Source organism: Drosophila hydei, unplaced genomic scaffold (assembly GCF_003285905.1).
Source record: "Drosophila hydei strain 15085-1641.00,03,60 unplaced genomic scaffold, DhydRS2 tig00000063-arrow-pilon, whole genome shotgun sequence".
NCBI lineage: Eukaryota > Metazoa > Arthropoda > Insecta > Diptera > Drosophilidae > Drosophila > Drosophila hydei.
In genome coordinates, this window is record NW_022045657.1 from 2,498,401 (window position 1) to 2,510,930 (window position 12,530).

The window sequence follows — 12,530 nt, forward strand, 5'->3', positions numbered from 1 at the left end:
GTTGCACGAGAGATTTGACAAATTGAAATATGAAATTGATTGAAATATATGTAATATAATATATGTAAATCCCTATATATAGAAAACATCAATTAAGTAGCTTACATTTGCTTCTACAAATGACCAAATAAATGCCATCAACTTTTTTTTTAACTTTTGGGGGCTTTGCGAGAGTAGCTTAAAACATTTTTGGTACCAAACGAATATAAATTTGTTGTAATCATTATATTACAACTTTCATTCAAAAAACTTATATATTTAAACTGAAATATTTGTTTTATATTTTCCGTGAATTTCCAATAAATTTCTATCTTTTATCTTAAAAAAAATATCATGAATTCAGCTTTTAAAATTTTTTAAAAAATAATTTCAATAAAATAATAATTATACATTTTATTTTAAACCGAATTAATTTTAATTTAAGTGCATCATTCAGTAATTTTGTATCTTCATAAAAAAGTGTGTTTAATATATATGTTATTATTAATTTTTTATATTCTATCTTCTCATATCTTCAAAATATAATAGCTAATAAATTCCTTTTTTCTGTCTTCTGCTATCGCACATAATGCACATCACGAACGCTCATCACGTGTGGTATGAACGACGCCCACATCCTGAACACTTTTGAGGTCACATTATTGTGGCCGTAAAGCGTTTAAAAGTTAGCGTGAAACTTGTCTCAAAACTTTAGTCAAGGAAATTTGAATAAGAAACAGCTCATAATCTTTGCCTGTCCAATTAAGTGTCCTTGCTGGCGTCACATATGTGCAGAAACTGGTTTAGGGTAAGCCGACTGTAATTGAATGAATTAAGTTTTCACTTATTTCAGCTATTTTTATAGCTGAACGTCAAGTTGCATATTTAACATTATACCTTTATTTTTACAAACTTGCAAATTTATGAATCCCCCGAGATTTATCATCATATTTTAGTTATGTGCAAATCGCCAACAGAATTTAAACTTTTTTCTATTATCAGTGAATGATGACGCATCAAAAATTCATTTAGCTGTGCCAAAGCTCACACCTGTTGCGCACTGCGAACGGTTGTATGCGCATGCTCACGATTCAAAAACTGTTCCCAGTGCCAAGGCTGAAAAAAACTGTTCCCAGTTCCCCAAAAACCAACGAGTAAAAACAGCTGATGAAAGTTTAATGTCCACTGCAATGATATTGTATAGAAAAAGTCGATATAGTTTGTAAATTTATATAATTAATTTAATAACCTTTTATTTGCATTAATATGCACAACTTTATAGATATATATTTATATATATTTTTTAAATTTGTTTTCAAACTAAACGAGCTTAAAGTTGAACTAAAAAGCATATTCTTGCAATTTTTGTTTTGTTTCGATTTTTACATTTCAATTTTACTTATGTATATAGAAATATATATATTTTTATATATTTGATATACGTGGAATGCACAAATATAATTTTGTTGCTCATTTATTTGTTGTTGTTTCAGAATAAATTGTATTCTATATAATAATATATATGTTTGTTTTAAAGCCTTTAGGTTCTTGTGTAGTGAAATCCTATTTGATTTTAAATTGGTTCATTTCGTCTATGAATTAGGGTTTTTATTTGTTTGTTGCTTTAAAAGGTGTACGAAAAAAGTTGTAATTAAAAATATATTCGTTATATGTGTATATATATATATATATAATAAACGCGAATTTTCGTTTTGCTTGTAAATATACATTTTTGTTTTTCTACTTTTGTTGTATTTTTTTTATAATAATTGAATAATTGGACCATTTGTTATATGACGTCGTGGCTTATCGTTTCCTATCATATATTTATAATAATATTAGTAATAATAATAAACATTTCGTGTTGTTCCGCACAATTCCCAGGTAAATGTATCTAAACTAACGCACATCTTCATTTACATGTCTATCGATAAAAGTAAATACTAAATATTTTCATTTGATGCAACAGTTTGTTAAACATAAACATATATATATATATATATATATATATATATATATATATATATATATATATATATATAAAGTTTTATCTTATATATGTGCACATATATATATTCGCATTAAGCTTTACAAATGTGGCTCGCCCAACGTTCGTTGCCCTGTCTAGGCTTTCTAAATCATAATATATGTATATGGTGTATATGAAGACTATGGTTTAATATGCTAATTTTTCTTTTCACTAATTGAATTCAGTTAACGTTATCAACTCTTGTTAGCTACACATACTACGCAACTAGTCCATCTATATAGATCGTAATGCAGTAACTATTGGATGCTATGCAAATTCGTTAGGTTTTGTCATATGTCTGCTATGTGTGGTCCATATATATATCTATCTATATATATATTTGTAGTTATATAGCGCGGTTGGCCCACAATTCGACTGAGTGATTAGGTGAATGTGTGGATGTACTACTGCTTATGATTCTTATGATATAATTTATAGGTGCTCTCAGTGCACTGCATCAATGTCTCGTTGCGCTCGAGATATCTTCAGCTTATCCTTGGGCGTGTTATCTTCGCCCGATTCCAGGGCAAACATCTTCATTTTCTCCTTGAACGAGAGCTTCTCGGGCACCGCATCGCCGGCGCGTTGTTGTTGCTGCTGTTGCTGCTTCTCCGCCAACCGACGTGTTCGAGGATCTCTGTTGACAAATTTCAAACAGATCGTTAGCATAAAGATTGTTTTTTGACAGTATTAGGTGTGGCTTACCTGTACACCTCCTGGGCGCCTATGACGCCAGGCGTTGATTGCACTGTGGTATTCCAGAGCGCCGCATCCGGCGTGGCAGGCATCGAGGGCAACATGGAGACATCCACATTGTGCTGCATGTACTGCATGATAGAAATATATAGGTGTAAACAAATTAATGTTGAACTTGTTCACAACTAGAACTTACGCTTGCATCCTCGCGTATGGTATCCAAATCCTGATGCTCCAGCGCGTAGCTATCCAATAGATATTGCTGCTGTTGCTGTTGCAGTTGTTGTTGCAACAGCTGCTGCTGCTGCTGCTGGGACATCAAGTTGTTGTCCTCATCATGGAAGCTCACGCGCTTGTTGTCCCGCTGCAGCAAAGGCGGCGGCGTGCCCATACTCATGCCCGTGCCCGTGGCTGACACATAGGCGGCATTCAATTCCATTGCACTCAGCGGCGACGCTTGCATTGTATTATTGTTCAAGCTATTGTTATTATTATTATTTGTGATGCCATGCATTGTGGCCTTCTTCACCTCCACGGCGGCTGCCTGATTGCTGGTGGCCGTCTTCAGCAGTCCTATCGAAGAGCTGGAGGACGAGTTGCCTCCAACGCTGCCGCGCAGCTTCTGCTGTGACATAATCAAATAGGAGCTATTGCGCTCAGGTGGTGGCGGCGGTGGCACTGAACCATCTAAGGCTGTCTCGTTATTGTTGTCCTTGTCCAGCATGCTCAGCTGGGTCAGCTCCTTGGCCAGGCTGGATATGGGATGCTCCGTTTGCAGATGTCGTTCGTCAGCGAAACTAGCTGATTTTTGTGACTTGGAGGGCGAAGAGGGAGCACCCACAGAGCTGCCAGCTGTGCCGCCTTCCGTGTAGCGATTGTGTTTCAGTATGCTCTTGGGCTGCGGTTGTGTGGATGTTGCTGCCGAAGTTACTGCTGATGCAGCTGGCACTGATGATGTTGCAGGTGGTGCTGCAGGTTCAACTGGACTGCTCTCCCCGATCTCGGTCAGCTTGATCTCTGTCTGACGGTAGCTGGTAATGGGCGTTTGTATGGCACTGACCTGCACCTGACCGCTCGCTGACAAACGGAACAGCTCTTGCACATTTTCCTTGTCGTAGGCCTGATCATGCTCCTCCTCCTGCTCCTGCAGCTCCTGTGCACGCCGCTCAAAGTCGCGCTCGAGTATAAGCGTCTTCAGCTGCTCCTCCTGCTGTGGACTACGCGCCAATATGGCCGATAGCTCTGCGATCTGCTGTTCTCGCCATTGCCTTATGTGCTCGCGCCGCATTTCCAAATCCTTTTCGCGCTCCTCACGCTCCCAGGGATTGCTGCCGCTGTGCAGCGATCGTGCTGCTGACTGGCTTGCAGGCAAAAAGCTGCCTTTAGGTGGATCCAGAGTGCTGGCCACATAATTCATGCCCGGCGCCAGCTGCTGCGTGGCCTTGAACAGCGGATGCGTCGCTGTTGGCGGCAATGGAGGCTTATCCTCGGCCAGCACATGACTGGGCAGATAGCCTGCCTGTTGCTGCTGCAGTCGCTGCTGCTGTTGCTGTTGTTGCTGTGGCTTGGGCGCCGTGCTGGGCGGTCCTACTGGCTTGTTTGGCGATTGTAAGCTGCCAATAGGCTTTGGTGGCAGCGTTATAAAGTTTGGCGAAGCCTGTTGCTGCTGCTGTTGCTGGTGTTGCTGCTGCAACTCGTAGAGTGCAGCTGCCTCATGCAGCTGACTGCGTCGCGCATGTTGCTGATAGTCGAGCCCACCATTTTGATAGCCCGACACAAACTCATTCACATTCTGCATGCTCTGGCTGGCACTCATAGGCGGCTGTTGCTGCGACAGCTGCTGCTGCTGTTGCTGTTGCTGTTGGTGCTGCTGCTGCTGCTGGTACATGTTGCTGATGTTGGGCATGGAAGGTGCTAACATTTGCTGCATACGCAGCGTGTGCTGAAAGTTTGGCTGATTCTTCACACGATTGTTCAACGTCAGCTGCTGTCCATTGAGATTGCTGCTGCTGTGTGCGAATTGCTGCTGTTGCAGTGCATGTTGCTGCTGCTGTTGCTGTTGCTGCTGTTGCTGTTGCTGTTGCTGTTGCAGCTGCTGCTGTGCACTTTGCTGGCTGTGATAATAGGCGGAAACGGGACGACTGGGCAGATTAGCGCTAGCCTGCAAATGTTGTTGGTAGGGTGAGGCCTGTTGCTGCTGTTGTTGTTGCTGCTGTTGCAGTGTGGCGGCATGCGGGGAATTGCCATTGTAGGCGCTCATGGCGGCATGCGCAGACATGCTGGGTCTGTAAGCAATAAATAACAAGAGTTTATACTATATACATATATATTATCTGTATTGCTTGCGCCGACAGCAACTGTTGCTGTTGTGAGTCACATGTGTTGCCGTGTTGCCATAGCTGCGTGTTCTTAATTAGGAAAAGTTGTGTCTGTGCCGACATTGACATAAATTGTGAATTGTGTTCAGTGTGCTCTTGCTCTTGTTGCAGTTGTGCCTGTACAGAAGCAACACGCACATAACGAACCCAATATAAATAATAACAGTAACAACAACACCAACCAGATGGTGTGTACTCACGTACATGTCGCATTTCTAGCAGCTGATATTCACTCTGTATGGGTATAAAGCCGTAAAGGAATTTCTTTACGCGCAATGTCATCCTATAAAAGTTCAAATTTTTAGTTATAGCCAACAACAGCAACACATGGAAGAGTGAGCAACAGTTGCTATTGCATATGGCATTGAATAGCAGTAGAACTTTTGCATATGTGATTGTTCACATGTTTCTACTCCACAGAAGACTATTGTGACCCATATACAGGTGCTTCCATCAATTAGTATTTATACTTTAGTCCAAATATTCTGGGATCTGAGAGATCTGAGATTCGGTCAAACTCAAACTCAGATTTTTATAAATTGATCTGAAATGCAGCTTTCGCCAGGTTCAAAACTGCCTCTTACTAAATCTTAAGCTGTATAACCGATTCGTTAGTATTTAGAAAGACAAACTTGTATTTCAACACTAGGTCTCCGCTCTTATCTTTATCTTATAGTTTTAGTTTTGATATCTTTATGTGCAACACTTACCGCTCGTTCAAAATGGGTTGACTTTGATTTTGTGCACGGTACACGCTTAAATTCTGGTAGAAGCCTTGCTCGTTGGCGTTTCCATTGGCATTCAGATTCGGATTCAGATTGGGGTTATTGTGACTGCCATTTGGCTGACCTCCATTGTTATGCAAGCTGTGCGTGCTCCGTGACTTGGAATTGGCCAGCGCTGTGCAGGAGGTAGAGAGAAGTCAATTAGAGCCAAGAACAAAGAGCCAAGCACAACAACATAAATGAGAGTGGGTGGCGGTTGGACTGGATTTAGGACTAAGCAGACACACTTACATATGTTGCCAGATCCCGTGTGATGATGCAGGGCCGGCACCGATTTGCTATTGGAGGATAGGTGTGCAGCTAGGGGACTCATGACGTTGTTGCTGTTGCCCATGTTGTTGCTGTTGTGACTGTGTGTTTGGCTACTGTTGATGTTGCTATTGCTCAGATTTAGGTGCTGATTGAGACTGTGACTCGTATGGCTATTGGCAATGAGCGGGCCGCCGATGCCGCCCAATGACTTGGACGACTCGGCGCCGCCCATGCGACTCAAATCGCGCTCGGACATGCGGCGATTACCTGACGATCCATAACCAAATTAAGCAGGATAAGGAATTGGTGCAGTTGTCGATAGATGGCAAAGAGATAGATAGTATTTGTTTTAGTAAACATTGATGATTACAACTAACTAATTATATATGTGCATATCAGTGTGTGTAAGTGTGTGTGTGTGTGTTTGATTGTGCAAATGTAATCAATTTGAATGCATTATGCATACCAAATGTAATTAACATGTGCAAATACAAATACAAATACAAATACAACTAAAGCTACAAATACGGCTAAAAAAAATATAAATTACAATTGAAAACACGAGTGAATAATTTAAGCGTTTGCTCTCATGAAAAACCAGATTGTAAATAAATTGCATTAAGCTGAAATAATAATAAAAGAGTAACAACAACAACATCATGCATTTTGAATTTACATTTTAAAGCTAAAAACAATGCCGTTTCAACCGGGCTGAAATAAAAAGAAGCCTATAAATTGCTAAAGCTAACTGGATGCTTTAATTATATATAATCAAATTTTACTGATTTTATATAGAATATATAATAAAGCAGAATATAAAATATTATGTAATTAAATGTCAACTGTACTGCAAGCGCAGTTATCTAAGTTAAATTGAAGCTTCATTACACTTGCATATATCATTGATATGACATATTGTAATATATATATATATATATATATTTATATATATTGAACTGTTTTTCATAAGCTTTTATCCAATTAATGCAATGACTGCAATGAATAAATAACATATAATATATAGCATTATACGCATATATATACATATTTAATATATAATATTGTTATTATATATAGCATGAACTTATAATAAACAAGTTTCTATTAAAGTTGAATAAGTTGTAATGAAAGTTTTCAACTTAGAACGTTGTGTTCCCTGAGCAGAGCGTGTTTAAGCTTGTCAAATGGGAAGCATGAAATATTTCAATTCATAAGCCATGTTGAAAAATAAAAGAGTGCTCTCAATTACACAGATTAAAGCAGCTATATGATATAGAGCACAGACTCATTCAACTTCTACTAACATTCGTTCAAATGCCTGCAGCAAACAGCTTTAAAACTTTGAAGTGGACAGAGCTAATGTAACTGAAATACAGTACAAATACGCTACAGTTGCTGCTGTTTGAGAATATAGTCTTTATGCAGTCACGTATATATATAATATCAACAGCAAGCTCATAGCATAGTATTCCTAATTAGCTTTCTAGGCAATATAATATTGCATGGCATTCAAGTGACATATCTAAATAGATAATGCTGATTAACTGAACAAAGTAAACTAAACTAATCAATATATACAACAAATTAAAGTAGAACCTCGGTGCATTGCATTTGGATGGTCATCTGTGAGCGGCGCAGCAGAATGTCGTTGCACTTGGTCCCATTCGTTGCCCAGTTGCTGGCCTGGCAGCAGCAGCAGCAGCAGCATCTGCATCTGCATCAGCATTAGCATCGTTATCGCAAACGCAATCGGAGGAGGAACAGGAGTAGGAGCAGGATTCATCATCGAACTCCTCATCGCTGCAGCTGCAGTTGCAATCGTTGTTGCTGTTGCTACTGCCGCTGCTGGCTAGGGACAGCAGCAATTTAGCTGTGGAGGGCGGTGAAGCGGGTGGCTGTTGTTGGTGTTGATGTTGATGGAGACGATGGTGGTGGTGGTGGTGGTGTTGGCGGGCTTGTTGGTGTTGATGGCGTTGCTTTTGCCGCTGCTGCTTGTTGCGTTTCACTTGTCGCACGCTATGCGACTGACGATTGTTGCACATGACGCTGCGACGACAAGGCAGTTGACGTGCTAAAGCCAGAGACTGAGACTGCGACTGGGACTGTGACTGTGCAAGTGGCTCTTTGTCTGCCTCCCGGCAACTGTCATAACACTTGAAAGTAGCTGTCACGCTGCTGCTATTGTTGTTGCCTTGGCTGCTGTTGCTGCTAGTTGCTGCTGGCCGACAATGCGCGCAACAAGGACAATCACAGCTTAGCTGCGACTGTTGTTGCTGCTGTGGCTCCTGTGGCTGATGTGGCTTCTGCGGCAGCTCCACATTGTAATCCTTGCCGGCGCTGCCGAACAGACTCCATTCCTTCAATTGTTTGAGTATGTCGCCCTGTTCGTTCTGTGTAAGCCGACGACGTTCTGCGACGGCCAGCACCGATGTGGACTTGGATTTGGCTTTGCTGCTGGGCGCCAGACTATGCTGCGCATTCAAATAGGCCGCCATTTCGCGCACCTTGCCCTGACCAAGGGGTAATAGGAAACTGGGACTGAGATTCGTGTGGCTGGAAGCGCGACGTGTGCTGCATTTGGTATAATTGCTGCTGTTGCTGTTGCTGTTGCTGTTGGAAATTTCTGTGGTGCTTGGCTTAAGAGTTGTGCTGGCACAATATTGATTGCTTTTATGTACATTTTGTGTGCGGGAACAAGCACAGGAACTGTCACTAGGAACTTGAATGCTGACTAGAGGAACAGCAGCTGCAGCTGCAGCCGCAGTTGCAGTTGCTGTTGTGCTTGTTGTTGTTGTTGTTGTTGTGACAGAGAGCCCTGACCTTTTATGCGAACGCTGCGCATTGAGCTGACGTCGACATGGTGACTGCTGCAGCGGCTGTTGCTGTTGTCGTAGCAACGGCATGCGCTCTATGGACTCGCTGGAGGAACGCTGGCTATTAGAGCCAGATCCGCCGGAGCTGTAATCCACGGCAGAGCAATTGGTGGAACGCTTCGTGTTTAGCTCGCGTCTGATTTTCTGTATGAGTGGCATACGCTCGTTCGCCTGCTGTTCCGTGAGCAGCGACTCCGACGAGGAGTTGCTGATGGCGAAATTGCTAATGGCATCGTGTGTGTGGTACTTGCGATCGATGCTGGGCGCCACGGTCGGCGGTGGCTGTTCGAGATCAAAGCTAACGGTTTTCCGATAGCCAGCAACGGGATTACGCTTCACTGTGGAGGAGGCAGTTGCATGGCTGCCGCTGGCCAGGCAGGGACGCTGTTGCTGCTGCTGCTGGCGATCGAGTGTGGGTTGTTGTTGTTGCTCCTCTTCATCGTCTATGAAGGGTATGTCGCCCGAGTCGGCCATGGAGGCAATGCTCTCCTCGTTCAGCGGCTGATGGGCATCGCTGTAGCTGGCGAAATTGGTAAACGATTCTTGGGAATTCCGCACCTCAGGCTCCACTGGCGCCGGATCGTCCTGATACTCCTCGATGTATATCGAAGGCGGCGGTGTGCGGCGCAGCGGACGCATTGGACTGAAATGCGGCGCTGTTACAGGCGGCTGATAGTAGCCAGAAGCTGGTTCATTGGACAGATACAGACTGCTGGCCGAGCGGGCAATGGGTCGAGTGTCTCTGTACCGTGGATCGATGTGCAGCTGATGGCCCAACGCGCACAGCTCCTCCTGCAAACAGGAGGCGCTCAACCGACGCACAGGCGGCGAAACGGAGCGCATGCAGGCAAAGGATTCGCGACGACTACGATTGAGGCTATCATCCGAGATGGAGTTGTTGTAATAGCGCGCCTGTTGCTGGTACGAGGAATGACGACGTTGCTGTAGTGGAGTCTGCTGTTGATGCAGTTGCAAATAGTTGCTGCTGCTACTAATTGGATCTTTGGCAGCATGTTTAAAGAGCGAATGCGTAGGAATAGGGGGATTAGCTTACACAACAGTGCGAGAATCAAATACCCATTCTGAGTATGAGTGTATGTGTGTGTTTATATGTGTGTGTGTGTGTGTTTGTCGAGTGTGTACTTTTATTTATATTATATTATTTATTATGTTTGTTTAGCAGCTACCCAGCACCTTCTTTAGTGTAACTAATGTGTGTATGATTGGGTGTGTGTGTGTGTGTATTGATTGGGCGTGGCCTGAGCTCCAGTTACTCACCACGCTGTATAACGGGACTGGGCTGCTGCAGCAGCGTTGCCAAGCCGTGATAAATGGCGCCCTGCTTGGCCACCTCCAAGCTAACAACGGGACCCGTGCGCACCAAGTAGTCAGCAGCACTGGAGAAATAAAAAAAGTCAGTTAACAATAGCTGCTGGATTTTCCGCTTGATTTTCTTGTTAGACTTACCGTTCCTGTGTGATGCCAATTAGACTTTGGCCATCGACACGCAGCAGCTGATCGCCAGCTTGTAACCTGCCATCCGCATCTGCCGCACCGCCTGGCACGACGCTTTTAATATATATGCCCAGACGCTCCTGACCCGCACCCTTGGCGGCAACAATGGACAGGCCCATGCCATTGCTGTTCTTGTGCAACTTAATCAGCTGCACCTCTGGCTGCGGCAGCTTGTTCGACATGGCACTGGAGCTGCGTGCCTGCTTGACAAGTGAAAACATGGCAATTAGCAGTTGCTTTAGTATATTAAGGGGTTCCGCATTCTTCACTCACATTAAATTGATGCATGTACACTGTCCACAGTCCAATGGATGTGGGCTGAGCTGCCAGCCGGCACATGCCCTGCTGCTGTAGGGGATTTAAAAAGTCAACCAGGCCGGTGGGTATGCCACGCACCACGTCACAGCTGAAGCCATCGTCGGGCAGCAGCAGCGCCAAATGCAGTTCGGGCGATTCCTCCAGTCGCACTTCGCGGCCGTCGGCACGCGTTAGTTCATCGGCCACAGATTCGGCCATGCGTATAGCCGTATCCACCAGATTGCGTGGTATCTTCTCCTGCTGCAGCAGTGCTCCCATTTGCAAGGAGTTCAGCCGAAAGCAGGAGCAGGCCAATTGCTGTATCTCCTCCACAGAGGATTTGGGCGCCTGCAAAAACTGCGCGCACTGATTGATCTTAGCCAGATGACAGTCGGCAGCCAGCTCCAAGCCCTGTCGTTCAGCCCACAACTCCAACAGCTGCAAGCGCTCCGTCATCACCTTGCCCCACTCCCCGGTGCACAGGTGCGAATTGGCCACAATCTAAGAGAAGAGAGACAGAGGGAGATAAAACTCATTAATGTTGATTCCTTTGGAGCTTTCGAAGGCCTGTTGGTGGCTATTTGAAGTCCACCTGCCAGCGCCGCTCACCGTATTGAAACATATGACATTGATGTAGTGGAACAGCTGCGAGAACAGCTGAATGGTCAAGGCGGCATTCACACGACAGCGTCGCAGCAAAGCCATCGCCGAGCCAAGCACTGTTAGCACCAGACCCGCCGCGGAATCGTGATCAATCGTCTCCGAGAGAAATTGATTCAGAGTCTGCGACAGCTCCAAGCGAAAGCAATTGACCAGATTACGAAATGCCGTCTGCACCGCCTCGGCGAGCACCTCCTGTGCCTGTACGCTAAAGGCGCTAATGTGACGATCCGATTTGAGGAAATGCAAAAACTCCGAACTGTTTGCCATCCAAAAGGCGAGTATGCGCGGATCTGTGTACTGCTCTTGGACAACGCCATAGACCAGATTCGCCACATGATGCAAAAATATGGTTAACTTGTGGGCGCGCTCAGTGGGCTGCAGTTCGGGACGATAGTGGGTGGAGGCGCGATATCTGCAATGAGAAACAATCGATTCCGTGTTAATCAGCAGCTATGGATTATTGATTTAGATACCCTGCAGGAATGTGATTGCGTGTGTGGGGCATATTGTATTTATGTGAAGAACTGGCATTGTCAACCTATCAAATATAATCTGTGCTACAAGTGAACTCCATCTCTCCAAACACTCTCACGCCAAACACCAAGAGTTATATAGGAGAATGATTCCTAGCATTTATAGACAATACTTTGAGCTGTATACTTTGAAAGCCTGCTTCACTTTTACAAAACTATCTTCCAAATCTATCAATTTCACTATCTAGTCTAGTTTCTTTAGCCTATCTATTTCACATTTTTTTATTTTAGACACAAATAGCTTTAATATTTGGAACAGAGATTCTGAAAATCAAAAGCTGGAATGAAACTTTTGATTAAATTTTTGCATGAATTTCATATTTATTTCATGCGCTCTACTTTTTTGTGGCCTTGTCAAACGTCATGGAGCTGCCGCATGTGGTTGCCACAGCGTTGCAATTTCCTGTGTTTACAACCGAAGCGCTCCAACACCGCCCACTCAAACCAACGCCCAGACGCTAACATTAATATTAATAGCGCACAAATTGGGTCAGCAGCCGAGATAAATCATCATAATTGATAATGAATTG

The 12,530-nt window shown here is 43.8% G+C and overlaps 1 protein-coding gene across 3 annotated transcripts in view; it reads right to left on the reverse strand.

Moving 5' to 3' along the window:
* Positions 1–2,044: 2,044 nt before the first annotated feature.
* The window catches only part of LOC111604906 (afadin), a 50,950-nt gene continuing 40,464 nt past the window's right edge, over positions 2,045–12,530 (reverse strand). For 2 of the 3 annotated variants that reach the window (XM_023323147.2, XM_023323146.2), the window contains 9 exons: positions 11,414–11,879; positions 10,781–11,305; positions 10,460–10,707; positions 10,271–10,389; positions 6,099–6,386; positions 5,793–5,982; positions 2,901–4,989; positions 2,714–2,835; positions 2,045–2,645 (listed from right to left, as the gene is read on the reverse strand). In XM_023323147.2, the coding sequence (XP_023178915.2) occupies positions 2,453–2,645; positions 2,714–2,835; positions 2,901–4,989; positions 5,793–5,982; positions 6,099–6,386; positions 10,271–10,389; positions 10,460–10,707; positions 10,781–11,305; positions 11,414–11,879 (4,240 nt within the window). In that variant the 3' untranslated portion in view covers positions 2,045–2,452. The remainder of the gene's footprint in view (positions 2,646–2,713; positions 2,836–2,900; positions 4,990–5,792; positions 5,983–6,098; positions 6,387–10,270; positions 10,390–10,459; positions 10,708–10,780; positions 11,306–11,413; positions 11,880–12,530) is intronic. The other variant, XM_023323148.2, reaches the window with a different exon arrangement.